Source organism: Salmo trutta, chromosome 14 (assembly GCF_901001165.1).
Source record: "Salmo trutta chromosome 14, fSalTru1.1, whole genome shotgun sequence".
Classification (NCBI taxonomy): domain Eukaryota; kingdom Metazoa; phylum Chordata; class Actinopteri; order Salmoniformes; family Salmonidae; genus Salmo; species Salmo trutta.
Window position 1 is genome coordinate 55,888,666 of NC_042970.1, and position 15,350 is coordinate 55,904,015.

The 15,350-nt window shown below is 44.8% G+C and overlaps 1 protein-coding gene across 14 annotated transcripts in view; it reads left to right on the top strand.

Annotated features, from left to right (window-relative positions):
• Positions 1 to 15,350, top strand: part of ptprt (protein tyrosine phosphatase receptor type T) — a 515,339-nt gene that overhangs the window by 211,630 nt on the left and 288,359 nt on the right. For all 14 annotated transcript variants that reach the window (XM_029776440.1, XM_029776442.1, XM_029776445.1 and 11 more), the window contains exons 3-4: positions 590 to 861; positions 10,817 to 10,898. In XM_029776440.1, the coding sequence (XP_029632300.1) occupies positions 590 to 861; positions 10,817 to 10,898 (354 nt within the window). The remainder of the gene's footprint in view (positions 1 to 589; positions 862 to 10,816; positions 10,899 to 15,350) is intronic.

Here is a 15,350-nt window from a genome sequence, read left to right on the forward strand (position 1 = left end):
TGAGAGAGATGTGTGTGGGTACCTAAAATGATTTTTCCTCAAAAGTTATTTAACGTGGTAATTTGCAGTGAGCGATGATTTGACAGATATTTATTGCTGAGGTGACTCCCCACTCTAAGGTCCTTTTGGGGACCCATTTCAGTGATGGTCGAGGACTGAAATATACTCATTTAGGGCCATTTCAGCCAAATTGGATGAAAGTTGTGCTGCACAAAGTTGTGTGACGTAAACCCCAGTAGATGAAAATTACCACATTGCTCATATTCTAGAGAGAGAACAAATTACTATTGCAATGTTTTGGTTTTGCCTCTAAAACCATGGCTGCATCTGAAACGACACCCTATTCTCAATCAGGGCACATAGGGCTCTCATCAAACTCTATATGGAATATGGTGCCATTGGGGACTGAAGCAAAATCTTAGAAATTGTTGTATGTTGCATTTATATTTTTGTTGAGTATATTTGAAAGAAAATAAATAATATTTGAACCCGGGTCTGGTAGACAACAGTAAATTAATCTGTTCTACACCAGAAATAACTCCCCCTCGGCCTGTTACCTCACTTCCTGGTCCTTTCTCGTCCCTGATAGGTTCTTTCATGGTGGTGAACGGCTCGGGCCGGGCGTCGGGGCAGAAGGCCCACCTGCTCCTGCCCACCCTGAAGGAGAATGACACCCACTGCATCGACTTCCACTACTCTCTATCCAGCCGCGATGGCGCCAGTCCCGGGGTGCTCAACGTCTACATCAAGGTGAACGGCGGCACCCAGGGAAACCCAGTGTGGAATGCCTCCGCCTCGGTGACCGAGGGCTGGGTCAAGGCCGAGCTGGCCATCAGCACCTTCTGGCCCAACTCCTATCAGGTGAGGGGAGAGCTTCAATGTCACCACATACTGCCACATCTGTGTGGTGTTCATTAAGGCACACAACATAAAACATTTTTTAAATGTTTGCAAGGAAAACAAAATAGTTTCTTATTGGACAAGTCCAAATAATCCCCCCATGTTTCAGTCTGTTTTCTTCCGTTTGGTGCATATACAATAGGTTTGATATGTTCACTACACCGCTATCACACCAACTATAGCAATGCTCAAGCCACTGTTCAGAACCGGTATGCTGTGTGGTAGGCCTATTGTTGGAAATATGATTTTTAATGTTATTTTAGATATTATTTCTTATATTAATATTGCCTGTCATTGTCCGATACGGTTCGACCACTGACAGCGATGGAACCCAATTGGTTTATTTGCAGTCTTCCTAAAGTTAGCAAAATAAGTTCAAGAAATTGCTTAAATTTCAATACAAATAATTTTTCAGAAACTAGATTACTCACACCATGGGGTTATTGGTGAAATTCAATCGGATGAGAATCACCACATTAATTGCTCTGATTTGAATACAATTATTCATCTATTTCTCAACTTGAAAGTCCTCCTTCTAGCATGCATTACTGCCTATTTGCCAACCTTTTTAAAATGTTTTTTTTTGCTTCGTGAACAAGTCTTCAACCTCAATAGCACCGATTTCCTTATACAGTGCACTACTTTTGACCAGAGTCCTATGCGCCCTGGTTAAAAGTAATGCACTGAATAGGGAAAAGGGTGGCATTTGAGATGCAACCCAGGTTTTAGAGGCAAAACCGAAACATTGCGATAGTAATTTGTTCTCTCTGGAATATGAGCAATGTGGTAATTTTCATCTACTGGGGTTTTACATCACACAGAGGCAACCTTTGTGCACCACAACTTTCATCCAATTTGGATGAAATGGTCCTAAATGAGTATATTTCAGCCCTCAATCCTTGCTGAAATGGGTCCCCAAAAGGACCTCAGATTGGGGAGCTTAGTCACCTCAGCCAGAATTATCTTGGCAAATCATCGCTCACAGCAAATTACCATGTTAAATAACCTTTGAGGAAAAATCGTTTTAGGTACCCACACAACTCTCTCTGCTTTCTCTCTCTGCTATCTCTCTCTCTCACTCTCTCTATATACAGTGCATTCGAAAAGTATTCAGACCCTTCACTTTTTCCATATTTTGTTACGTTACAGCCTTATTCTAAAATGTATTAAATAGTTTTCCCCCCTTATCAATCATAATACCCCATAATGACAAAGCAAAAACAGGTTTTTAGAGATTTTTGCAAATAAAAAACTGATCACATTTACATAAGTATTCAGACCCTTTACTCAATACTTTGTTGAAGCACCTTTGGCAGCGATTACTGCATTGAGTCTTCTTGGATATGACGCTACAAGCTTGGCACACCTGTATGTGTGGAGTTTCTCCCATTCTTCTCTGCAGATCCTCTCAAACTCTGTAAGGTTGGATGGGGAGCGTCGCTACACAGCTATTTTCAGGTTTCAAGAGATGTTCGATCGGGTTCAAGTCCGGGCTGAGTGCCACTCAAGGACATTCAGAGACTTGCCCCGAAGCCACTCCTGCGTTGTCTTGGCTGTGTGCTTAGGGTTGTTGTCCTGTTGGAAGGTGAACCATACCATCGCCCCAGTCTCAGGTCCTGCTCTGGAGCAGGTTTTCATCAAGGGTCTATATATATATATATACACACTGAACAAAAATATAAAATGCAACATGCAACAATTTCATTGATTTTACTGAATTACAGTTCATATTAGGAAATGAGTCAATTGAAATAAATTCATTAGGCCCTAATATATGGAATTCACATGACTGGGAATACAGATATGGGTCTCAGGATCTCGTCACGATAATATTGTGCATTGAAATTGCCATCGGTAAAACTAAATTGTGTTCGCTGTCCGTAGCTTATGCCTGCCCTTACCATAACCCCACCGCCACCATGAGGCGCTCTGTTCACAACGTTGACATCAGTAAACTGCTCACCCACGACGCCATACACTTGGTCTGCGGTTGTGAGGCCTGTTGGACATGCTGCCAAATTCTCTAAAATGACAATGGCCTCCAACAGAGAAATGAACATTAAATTCTCTGGTGGACATTCCTGCAGTCAGCATGCCAATTGCACGCTTCCTCAACTTGAGACATCTGTGGCATTTTGTTGTGACAAAACTGCACATTTTAGAGTGCTCTTTTATTGTACTGATGAGTTCTGACTTTAATCTTGAAATACTGTTAATTATCAGGTATCCTATTGAAATATCGAGTGCCATAGTCTGGTTTCTACACCAGAAGTTAATGGTTATCTGGTGGAGGCAATTAAGCTTGGAATGTATTGAGTAAAGGAAAGGCAATCATGTGTGCAGGCACTGATAAGAGTGGAGAGGTGGTTTTGTGAGGAATGGAGGGCCGAGGTCAGGTCACATTAAGGGATAAGGAACCTTTTAATGCTTGCATCACTTAACTTCCTGCCTAGCAATAAAGATGTAATGTTGAGAAAGGGAGACTCCACCCAAATTGGGGTATATGTGCTACCAAATATGTATTTGTCTGTTCTATCCTTTGGGTGAATAAACTTGGTTGGAGCTTTTATAGTGTCCGTCAGTTTCTTACTCTGTTATTTAGAACCTAAGTGCTTAACAAGGTGCACCTGTGTAAGGATCATGCTGTTTAATCAGCTTCTTGATATGCCACACCTGTCCGGTGGATTATCTTGGCAAAGGAGAAATGCTCACTAACGGGGACGCAAAAAACATTGTCCTACAACATTTGAGAGAAATACGTTTTTTGTGCAATTGGAACATGTTCTGGGATCTTTTATTTCAGCTCATGAAACACACTTTACATGTTGCGTTTATTTTTGTTCGTTGGATATATACTGTATTTCTCACCCCGTCTCGCTCACTATTACAACCCTTTCTGTCCATTCATGTCCCGTCACTCTTCACTGAACCTCTATCTCCCCATCTCTTTCTCTGTGTAAATGAAATACAATAAATGTATGAATCTCTGTTAAAGGAATTCAGTTACTTGAGTACTCTAATTATATTACATATGACCTTGGTGAGGTGGAAAGACTAATATTTAAAATATTCATTTTAATATGAATATTTGGTCATTTTGTCTTAGCTATAATTAAATATTTACTTAGCCTAAGAATGTGTGCCTTAGCCTAAGAGCTAAGGCACACATAACCTTTTCATATTTCATGATCCTGCTTGAAATAGTTGACAGTTTGTTAATTAAAGCAGCTGAGAACAGTCGGTAAATGTAACGTATACGCAGGGAGTCAGGAAGCAAGTGCAGAAGGTGAGTTTAATAATTATAAACATGAAGAAAATACAAAACAGGGGACGCATTCTGAACATAACCAAAACCAATACTGCCTGTTGACTGAAGCTACATGAAGGGAGAATAATCAGGGAAGGAAGTCCAGGTGTGCTTAACGATGGGGAGTAGATGTGCGCAATGTGGTTTGCCAGGGCTGGTGGTTAGTAGACCGGCGATTTCTAGTGCCGGAGGGAGGGAGCAGGAGTAGGCGTGACAGTAAATGGCGTTCATTGACTTTAATTAATTCTGTTAAATATGAGGCTCGTTATCTCTAAGAATCTGACTGCGTGGTTGTATGACGACGACTAAAAACCCACTGTATGTTTGATTAGACAAGTGACTATGGCACAGATGTGGCAAGTTTTACAAAAAGGAACGTAATCTTTAATTGTGCGCTCACCTGCCACAAGGTATTTGAGGCATGATGGGTCATTTAAAGATGTCCATTGTAGCGTTTTAATAAGATGGCCAGGAGGACGGCCCTGAGGGCAAGGAGCGGGCCGGTCCATATGGCGGAGATGGAAATCCCAGATGATGTTGGGGTCCAGGATGTCCACCACCGGGACCCAAGAGCGCTCCTCAGGAGCTCAGTCCACCAGGTACTGGAGCCGACCCCCACGACGTCGGGATTCCTTCAATGTCCAGGGGAGGAATCGGGGACGGCATCAGCCGGGGCACCAGGAACCACCGGCCTGAGGAGGGAAACATGAAAGGAGGGTCAGATCCGGTAGTTGGTGGGGAATTATAAACAATAGGTCCCCTCATTGACCCCCCCTGTAGGGCCATGAAGGGCCCCACAAACTGGGGACTCAGCTTCCGGTAGGACAGGCGGAGCGGGAGGTTCCTGGTGGAGAGCCAGACGTGATCACCAGGATGGGTCACTTCTGCCCAGGGAAAGAACCGGGCCCACTTCACCTGCCAGTCCTCGCATTGACTACTTAGGAACCTCCCCGGCTCCTGGTTGGTCCTTTCCACCTGCCCGTTAAACTGCCGGTACCCGGATGTGAGGCTGACCGTAGCCCCCAGCTTCTCCGTCAAGGCTTTCCACACCCTTGACGTGAATTGGGGACCATGGTCGGAAATGATGTCCTCCGGAATGCCATAATTTATTTTTATTTCACCTTTATTTACCCATGTAGGCCAGTTGAGAACAAGTTCTCATTTACAACTGCAACCTGGCCAAGATAAAGCAAAGCAGTGCGACAAAAAACAACAGAGTTGCACATGGGATAAACAAACGTACAGCCAATAACACAATAGAAAATCTGTATACAGTGTGTGCAAATGAAGTAAGGAGGTAAGGAAATGAATAGGCCGTAGTGGCAAAGTAATTACAATATAGCAATTAACACTGGAGTGATATGTGCAGATGAGGATGTGCAAATATGGGGAGGAGGTAGGTAGTTGGTTGGATGGGCTATTTACAGATGGGCTGTGTACAGCTGCAGCGATCGGTAAGTTGCTCTGACAGCCGATGCTTGAAGTTAGTGAGGGAGATAAGTCTCCGACTTCAGTGATTTTTGTAATTCGTTCCAGTCATTGGCAACAGAGAACTAGAAGGAAAGGCAGCCAAAGTAGATGTTGGCTTTGGGGATGACCAGTGAAATATACCTGCTGGAGCGCATGCTACGGGTGGGTGTTGCTATGGTGATCAGTGAGCTGAGATAAGCCTTTGATTGGTAAAGCTCTGCCTTATAGATGACCTGGAGCCAGTGGGTTTGGCGACAAATATGTAGCGAGGTCCAGCCAACGAGAGCATACAGATCGCAATGGTGGGTAGTATATGGGGCTTTGGATACAAAACAGATGGCACTGTGATAGACTGCATCCAATTTGCTGAGTAGAATGTTGGAGGCTTTTTTGTAAATGGCATCGCCGAAGTCGAGAATCGGTAGGACAGTCAGTTTTGTGAGGGTATGTTTGGCAGCATGAGTGAAGGTGGCTTTGTTGTGAAATAGGAAGCCGATTCTAGATTTAATTTTGGATTGGAGATGCTTAATGTGAGTCTGGAAGGAGAGTTTACAATCTAGCCAGACACCTAGGTATTTGTAATTGTCCCCATATTCTAAGTCAGAACCATCCAGAGTAGTGATGCTAGGCAGGCGGGTGCGTGCAGCGATCGGTTGAAGAGCATGCATTAGTTTTACTAGAGTTTAAGAGCAGTTGGAGGCCATGGAAGTAGTGTTGTATGGCGTTGAAGCTCGTTTGGAGGTTTGTAAGCACAGTGTCCAAAGGAGGGCCAGATGTATACAGAATGGTGTCGTCTGCGTAGAGGTGGATCTAAGAATCACTCGCAGCAAGATCAACATCATTGATATATACAGAGAAAAGAGTCGGCCCGAGAATTGAACCCTGTGGTACCCCCATAGAGACTGGACAACAGTCTGGACAACAGGCCCTCCGATTTGACACACTGAACTCTCTGAGAAGTAGTTAGTGAACCAGGCGAGGCAGTCATTAAAGAAACCAATATTTCTCTAATGACTAATGTCAGAAGACCTGCTGGAATAGTACTTCATCGACTTTGAGAGCGGTAGGTAGACCTGGGAGAGAAGTAAAATGGCAGGATTTAGAGAATCTGTCAACAACCAGAATAGTGGTAAAACCATCAGAAAGGGGGATATCTGTTTCAAAGTCAATCGACAAATGTGGCCAAGGCCACTGAGGCACGGGAAAGGGAAGTAGTTTCCCTGCTGGGGAGATTTGGATTGTGTACATACCGAACATGAGTTGACATAGTGGGCGACGTCCTGCGCCAAGGTGGGCCACCTGTATTTGTCGGAGAGGGATTGGATGGTGCAGGTGATACATGGGTGTCCAGCGGCGAGTGATGCGTGTTACCAGGTCAAAAGCCAATCTTTCTCCCCCATGGGGACGTAGATGAGTGCTGGAGGGCAGGTGGCAGGAGCAGGTAACCTCTCCAGAGCCTGGTGGATGTCCACATCTACTTCCCAAAACACGGGGCCAACGATTTGGGAGGACCGATTGATGGGCTGGAGGACACTCACAGGACCCTCCACCGACATGGAACCGCAGGGTGTGGGAAAGCAGCTCCCCACGGCATCCTGGTCCCCAGGCAGTGATTCTCATCTTTGACCAGGAGATAGTGAGGTTATGAAGTTAGCGCCACGGGAGGCTGAGAATGACTGTGTACAGGCACGGTGATGATGAAGGGAAGACTTTCCTGGTGCTTGGGTACCATGGTGAGGGTGAGTGGTGCTGTGACATCCGTAATTGTGCCGTATCCCAATGGTTGCATATTCAGGTCTTGGACAGGAAAAGGAGAGGAAAGGAAAGCGGGTGTTAAGTTCAGTTAGGAGGCGAGGGCCTGGTCGATAAAGTTCCCCACGTCACCGGAGTCCACTAGAGCTTTAGAGACAAGACGAGGGACAGCCAGCCAGTGAAATGGGAACCAGAAAGGGTTTGGCAAAAAACGATAATGGAATACTCATTCCTATCCTGAGAGACGGAAGGTTACGGGGCCACCCCTCTGCACTAGTGGACCCCGGATTGGGATGCACCTGACACCACTGAAGCTGGTCCCTTCCTGGCTGAAATAGGGACAGAGCCCCAGCTGTCTCTGGCGACGCCGCTCTGCCGCGGAGAAGTGTGTGGCCCCTACCTCCATGGGTTCAGGCTCTGCCTCAGGACAGCCAAAGGAGCGAGGTGAATGGCGAGGTGGACACCGGTGCTCCCGAAGAAGGTTATACAGAAGGAAGGCTATCGCGGGGAGAGCGTCCAAGGATATGTTGTCATCCCGACATGCCAACTCCGTCTGGACCTCTTTGCGTAGTCCACTGGGGAATAGAGTGCGGAGTGCCGGCTCATTCCATCTGCTGTGGGCTGCCACAGTCCGAAAGGTGAGGGTGTACTCCGCAGCTGTCTTGGCACTCTGCTGGAGTTGAAGTCACTCACCTCCCTCTCTGGAAGATGGTCGTAGACCGCCCTGAACAGAGCCATGATCCTCTCATAGGAACCCAGCTCCTCCTTTCCTCTCCCCAGATGGCCGTATCCCACTCCAACAGCCGTCCGGTCAGCAGGGAAATGACCGTGGCATGCTTTGACCTCTCGGTGGTGGGTGCTCCCATCTGATAGGCTAAATAGAGGGAGCATTGGAATAGGAAGCCACGGCTTTTCCGATGGAGTGCCGTCATACTTCTCCGGAAGGGACAGTCGGGCATCACTGACCTGGACGGACTGCTGGGTAGGCTGGGGGAATTTGCTCACAGTGACAACCTGTGGTAGGCTGGTCGTGGTGTTGGTGGAGTAGATGACCCTGTTTCTCGACCATCTGGAAGATGATGTAATCTTCTGCTGCCTCCAGAATTTCTGAGGCAGTATTCTGTAACGTGTACGCAGGGAGTCAGGAAGCAGGGGCAGAAGGTGAGTTTAATAATAATCATGAAGAAAGTACAAAACAGGAGACGTGTACTGAAACCATACTGCCTGATGGCCAAAACCAATGCTGACTGAAGCTAATGAGGGCTATATGAAGGGAGAGTAATCAGGGTGGTGATGAAGTCCAGGTGTGCTTAACAATGGGGAGCAGGTGTGCGCAATGATGTTTGCCTTGTTTGCCAGGACCGGTGATTAGTGGACCGGCGACGTGGAGAGCCGAATGGAGGAAGCAGGAGTAGACATGACAGTAAATGTTGTTCATTAACTTTAATTTATTCTGTTAAATATTAGGATCGGTATTTCTTTAAGAATCTGACTGTGTGGTTGTATGACGATGACTAAAACCCCCACTGTGTGTTTGATTAGACAAGTGATTATGGCACAACAGATGTGATAAGGTTTACAAAAAGGAATGTTCTCTTTTTTTATTGTGCGCTCCCCTGCCACAAGGTATTTCAGGCATGATGGGTCATTTAGAGGTGTCTGTCTTAGCGTTTTAATAAGATGTTAACATCATTGTTTCTGTAAAGATGTTATACACAAATACGCTGTGTGTGTCTTTGGAGTTTCTCTCTGCATTTCACACAATTGTTCTTTATCTGAAAATTGCCATTGACATCCAAGAAATCAAAACCCTCACATGTCCTCTGTTCAAAGCCTCCCTGTTGTTTCCCTCCCTCTAAAGCAGTTGGGGCAGTTGAGAATTCACACCATGTACCACCCCAATTCACACAGTGTACCACAATGTACTGAAACAAAAGAACTAGGCAAAAAAACTGTCTGTCTGGCGGTAATAACGGCCTAAGCAGAAACCCTTGGATTAGGCTGGTCTGCCGCCCTGCATACATTCACTTCAAAGCCTCCCCTGAATCTCAAGAAGAAGCGTCAAGATTACCGTCCCAAACTTTGTTCTTGCCAGCCAGGTACGGCTGCTCGATGTCATGGGGAGACAGAGAGATGTTCCCGCCACGTTTTATCCATGCAACTGATTATTTTAATGAAGGCAGGTTCCAGGCGGTGACACCGGGGCATCACACTAAACGCTTAGAATGACTGAAGAGAGTAGAAGGCAAAAGATAACACTTAAGATTTTAAGAAAATTGGGTAAATACCGACCACTTGACAATGCTAAGGACCTGACCGCTTCATGTCAGAGAACACTGAAAGGAGCAGATACAGGAGTGGATAACTCATGTCAGAGAACACAAAAAAGGTGCAGAGAATGTGCTGAACACTGAAGGAGGAATTGAAATGAGTGAGCAACCAGACATCGTTGGCATTCTAGGGCGGTGCTTACTATCCTGGCGAACAAGTCCTATGCCATTTTGATTGAGGGCCGCTTCCTTCCTCATACTGTGTGCCACAAGGCTCCCAGCTGTCACAGGAGCACTGCACGGGTTACAGGGCTCATGACCCCACTTCACCCAGTGGTCTCCTGGGTCAGAAGATGCTTTTCTATGGCAGCCAGGCAGAGGCAACCAGGCCAGACCGACAGAGAAAGAGGCAAATGCAAAGGCAGCCAGGTCAGTTTGACAGAGGCTGAGACAGAGGCAGTGACATCTGAACATGTGGAGGAGAGGAAGAAGGAAGGGGGTTGATGTATAATGTAGCAGGCTGAATGACTGAGAAAATTACAACATCTGTAAAAAGTCTGGTCATTTAGTTGTGAAGTCAGACATGCTCAGCCTGTGAGTAAGAGCCATTATCCTGGGAGGGAGAATATAAATGTAGGTTTGACTGAGCTGTAGTTTGACTCTCAGGTCTACTGGAGGGATCTGTCAGGTTTAGATGGACAGTTGAAGTCATAATCAGAGAATAACCATTATCAGAAAAGCAACATAACCTTGGACCCCATGTTAAGAGTAAAACACTGTACTGTACCTGTGAAAGGAGGCTGCTGTTCAGCTCTCTCTTATCCTTTTTACACTGAGCCAAACCGAGCTGAGACAAGCCAAGCGGTACTGAGCTGGCCTGTTTACGCATACAACATAGTTGCTGGAACCGTGCTGGAAAGTATGTAAAAATAACATTTCAGAACCAGTACGGTTCGGTTTTTCCCTATAGTGTGAAATAGATATTTCTCATACACGCACAAACACACACACAGGCGTAGCTGTAAGCAGGAGCTCTTCTCATAAATGGTGTAAAATGTGGTTTCACTCTATCCTTTTTCTCTCCCCACATCTCTCTTTCTCTCTCCCTCTGTGGTAGGTGATATTCGAGGCCATATCCGTACAGGGCCATCCAGGGTTCATCGCGGTGGACGAAGTCCGAGTATTGGCCCACCCGTGCCGTAAGTAACCCGCCATGACTAGCCCACCGAGCATCATCTGGTCTCACAATCGCGTACGTGTGTAGTTTGGGGTGGGGTCACAGACTGAGAGGGTTGGAGGGAGGACGAGACAGATTGCGGAGCACAGAATAAGGTACAAACTCAGGGCCTTCATCATTCATAGCTGACAGACCTCTTTGCCTCACATCTTTGGATTTCTCCAAGGTACTCAGTGTCCTCGACGTGTTCTCTTCTTTCTGTCTTTCTTTCTAACTCTCTGTCCCCAGACTTAGAGTTTTCCCCAAGAATTAGGACAGAGCACATAGCTACTTGTGCCAAATTCAAATAACAGTAGGAAGGAAAGGTAAATAAATGTCTTGAGGTAAAATAATCTAGTCGGTCTTCTTCTTCAATGGGGGAAGTTAACGTAAATATATATTCTCGTATTGAAATATCAATGAATACACTATTTCCAGGCACGGTGAAAATGAGATTAGGAAATCAGCTGAGCTCAATGCCATTTCAATGGCACACGGAGCGGCCTCAATGCACTGAGCAGATGAGGGACGGCAATTCTGGGGAAGAAAAGATGACCTGAAATCTTAAGTGATTTTCGATCGAAAAGGAAAAACACTGCTTTTTATGTCGTGCATTTGTATTCTTTATTCCTCACGTAACTCAGCTTTCCCCTTGACCTCAATGCATGATTCACATGAACGTCAAACTTGATATTGTTAGAGTCAAAGAGTTCATATATGCTGATGCATGTCTAGTCATAGTATTGTGTGCTCTGTATAAAGTTTAGTTTAATATCAAGGTGTACAACATTGACAGTTAAGAGCTAAATTGCAGTGTACAGTCCATATAAATAAATAAACAAATAAATAATGTAAAATGTCTGTGTGGAGGGAGCATCAGTCGGTCAAAGCCAGGTGAAAGCCTCAGGAGCCTTGGTCAGGGACAGGGTCCGACGGGTTCAGACTCGGAGCAATGACCTCAGCGCAACGGGTCTCTGTAGCTGGTAGCTAGCCAACTACTTCTCAACCACCAACAACAAGCAGCACTCACCTGGGTGATGCCCCGGCAGCCATTGAGGCGCCGAATAGCTCACTGCACATTGGCAATAGTCCAAAGTAGCTTGTAGTACTCCCAAGAATCTGCACTCGTCCTCTGCCATCTCAGTTGTCTTTTCTTGGCTCTTACTTCAGACTTCTCCATTCAACCTCAACCTCACTTTCAAATCAAAACATCCAGCTAGCCAGCTACTAGCTAGTTAGCTAGCCCTACCAACCATATAACCAACTGACATGTTTGACAGTTTTGAAACATGGTGCTGGTTTAAGACAATTGTAATGACATACACTGTTCATTATTTAAAACATATACAGTACCTGTCAAAGGTTTGGAGCCACCTACTCATTCAAGGTTTTTCTTTATTTTTATTATTTTCTAAATTGTAGAATAATAGTGAAGACATCAATACTACGAAATAACACATATGGAATAATGTAGTAACCACACAAGTGTTAAACAAATCAAAATATATTTTATATTTGAGATTCTTCAAAGTGGCCACATTTTGCCTTGCTGACAGCTTGGAACCTGGAATGCCTGGAATGCAGGAATGCTTTTCCAACAGTCTTGAAGGATATGCTGAGCACTTGTTGGCTGCTTTTCCTTCACTCTGCGTTCCAACTCATCCCAAACCATCTCAATTAGGTTGAGGTCGGGTGATTGTGGAGGCCAGATCATCTGATGCATCACTCTCCTTCTTGGTCGAATAGCCCTTACCCACCCTGGAGGTGTGTTGGATCATTGCCCTGTTGAAAAACAAATTATAGTCCCACTAAGCACAAACCAGATGGGATGGCATATCGCTGCATAATGCTGAGGTAAACATGCTGGTTAAGTGTGCATTGAATTCTAAATGAATCACAAACATTGGCACCAGCAAAGCACCCCCACAACATCACACCTCCTCCATGCTTCACAGTGGAAACCACACATGCAGAGATCATCCGTTCACCTACTCTGCGTCTCACAAAGACACGGTGGTTGGAGTTAACAATCTCACATTTGGACTCTTCAGATCAAAGGACAGATTTCCACCGGTATAATGTCCATTGCGCATGTTTCTTGGCCCAAGCAAGTCTCTTCTTCTTTTTGGTGTCCTTTAGTAGTGTTTTCTTTGCAGCAATTCGACCATGAAGGCCTGATTCACGCAGTCTCCTCTGAACAGTTGATGTTGAGATGTCTGTTACTCTGTGAAGCATTTATTTGGGCTTCCATTTCTGAGGCTGGTAACTCGAATTAACTTATCCTCTGCAGCAGAGTTATCTCTGGGTCTTCCTTTCCTATGGTGGTCATCATGAGAGCCAGTTTCGTCATAGCGCTTGATGGTTTTTGCAACTGCACTTGAAGAAGCTTTAAAAGTTCTTGAAATGTTCTGTATTGACTGACCTTCATGTCTTAAAGTAATGATGGACTGTCGTTTCTTTTTGCTTATTTGAGCTGTATTTGCCATAATATGGACGTGGTCTTTTACCAAATAGGGCTTGTGTATACTACCCCTACCTTGTCACCCCTACCTTGTTAATTCTTAAATGCATTAAGTTAGGAAATACATTTTACAAATTAACTTTTAACAAGGCACACCTGTTAATTGAAATGCATTCCAGGTGATTACCTCATGAAGTTGGTTGAGAGAATGCCAAGATTGTGCAAAGCTGTCAGCAAGGCAAAATGTGGCCACTTTGAAGAATCTCAAATAGAAAATATATTTTAATTTGTTTAACACTTTTTTTGGTTTCTACTTGATTCCATGTGTGTTATTTCATAGTTTTGATGTCTTCACTATTATTCTACAATGTAGAAAATAGTAAAAAATAAAGAAAAACCCTTGAATAGGTGTGAGTAGGTGTGTCCAAACCTTTGACTGGTACTGTGTATATACAGTGAGGGAAAAAAGTATTTGATCCCATGTTGATTTTGTACGTTTGCCCACTGACAAAGAAATGATCAGTCTATAATTTTAATGGTAGGTTTATTTGAACAGTGAGAGACAGAATTACAAAAAAATCCAGAAAAAAGACGCATGTCAAAAATGTTATAAATTGATTTGCATTTTAATGAAGGAAATAAGTATTTGACCCCCTCTCAATCAGAAAGGTTTCTGGCTCCCAGGTGTCTTTTATACAGGTAACGAGCTGAGATTAGGAGCACACTCTTAAAGGGAGTGCTCCTAATCTCAGTTTGTTACCTGTATAAAAGACACCTGTCCACAGAAGCAATCAATCAATCAGATTCCAAACTCTCCACCATGGCCAAGACCAAAGAGCTCTCCAAGGATGTCAGGGCCAAGATTGTAGACCTACACAAGGCTGGAATGGGCTACAAGACCATCGCCAAGCAGCTTGGTGAGAAGGTGACAACAGTTGGTGCGATTATTCGCAAATGGAAGAAACACAAAAGAACTGTCAATCTCCCTCGGCGTGGGGCTCCATGCAAGATCTCACCTCGTGGAGTTGCAATGATCATGAGAACGGTGAGGAATCAGCCCATAACTACACAGGAGGATCTTGTCAATGATCTCAAGGCAGCTGGGACCATAGTCACCAAGAAAACAATTGGTAACATACTACGCCGTGAAGGACTGAAATCCTGCAGCACCGGCAAGGTCCCCCTGCTCAAGAAAGCACATATACATGCCCGTCTGAAGTTTTCCAATGAACATCTGAATGATTCAGAGGACAACCGGGTGAAAGTGCTGTGGTCAGATGAGACCAAAATGGAGCTCTTTGGCATCAACTCAACTCGCCGTGTTTGGAGGAGGAGGAATGCTTCCTATGACCCCAAGAACACCATCCCCACCGTCAAACATGGAGGTGGAAACATTATGCTGTGGGGGGTGTTTTTCTGCTAAGGGGACAGGACAACTTCACCGCATCAAAGGGACGATGGACGGGGACATGTACCGTCAAATCTTGGGTGAGAACCTCCTTCCCTCAGCCAGGGCATTGAAAATGGGTCGTGGATGGGTATTCTAGTATGACAATGACCCAAAACACACTGCCAAGGCAACAAAGGAGTGGCTCAAGAAAAAGCACATTAAGGTCCTGGAGTGGCCTAGCCAGTCCTGAGATGTGTGCAAACCTGGTGGCCAACTACAAGAAATGTCTGACCTCTGTGATTGCCAACAAAGGTTTTGCCACCAAGTACTAAGTCATGTTTTGCCGAGGGTGAAATACCTATTTCCCTCATTAAAATGCAAATAATTTTATAACATTTTTGACATGCGTTTTTCAGGATTTTTTTGTTGCTATCCTCTACGGGCTAGGGGATTGTTGAGAATTTTGGAAAAAATATGTTCCCATTTTTAACTGCCTCCTACACCAACTCAGAAGCTAGAATATGCATATTATTGTTCAGGTTTGGATAGAAAACACTCTGAATTTTCTAAAACTGTTTGAATGG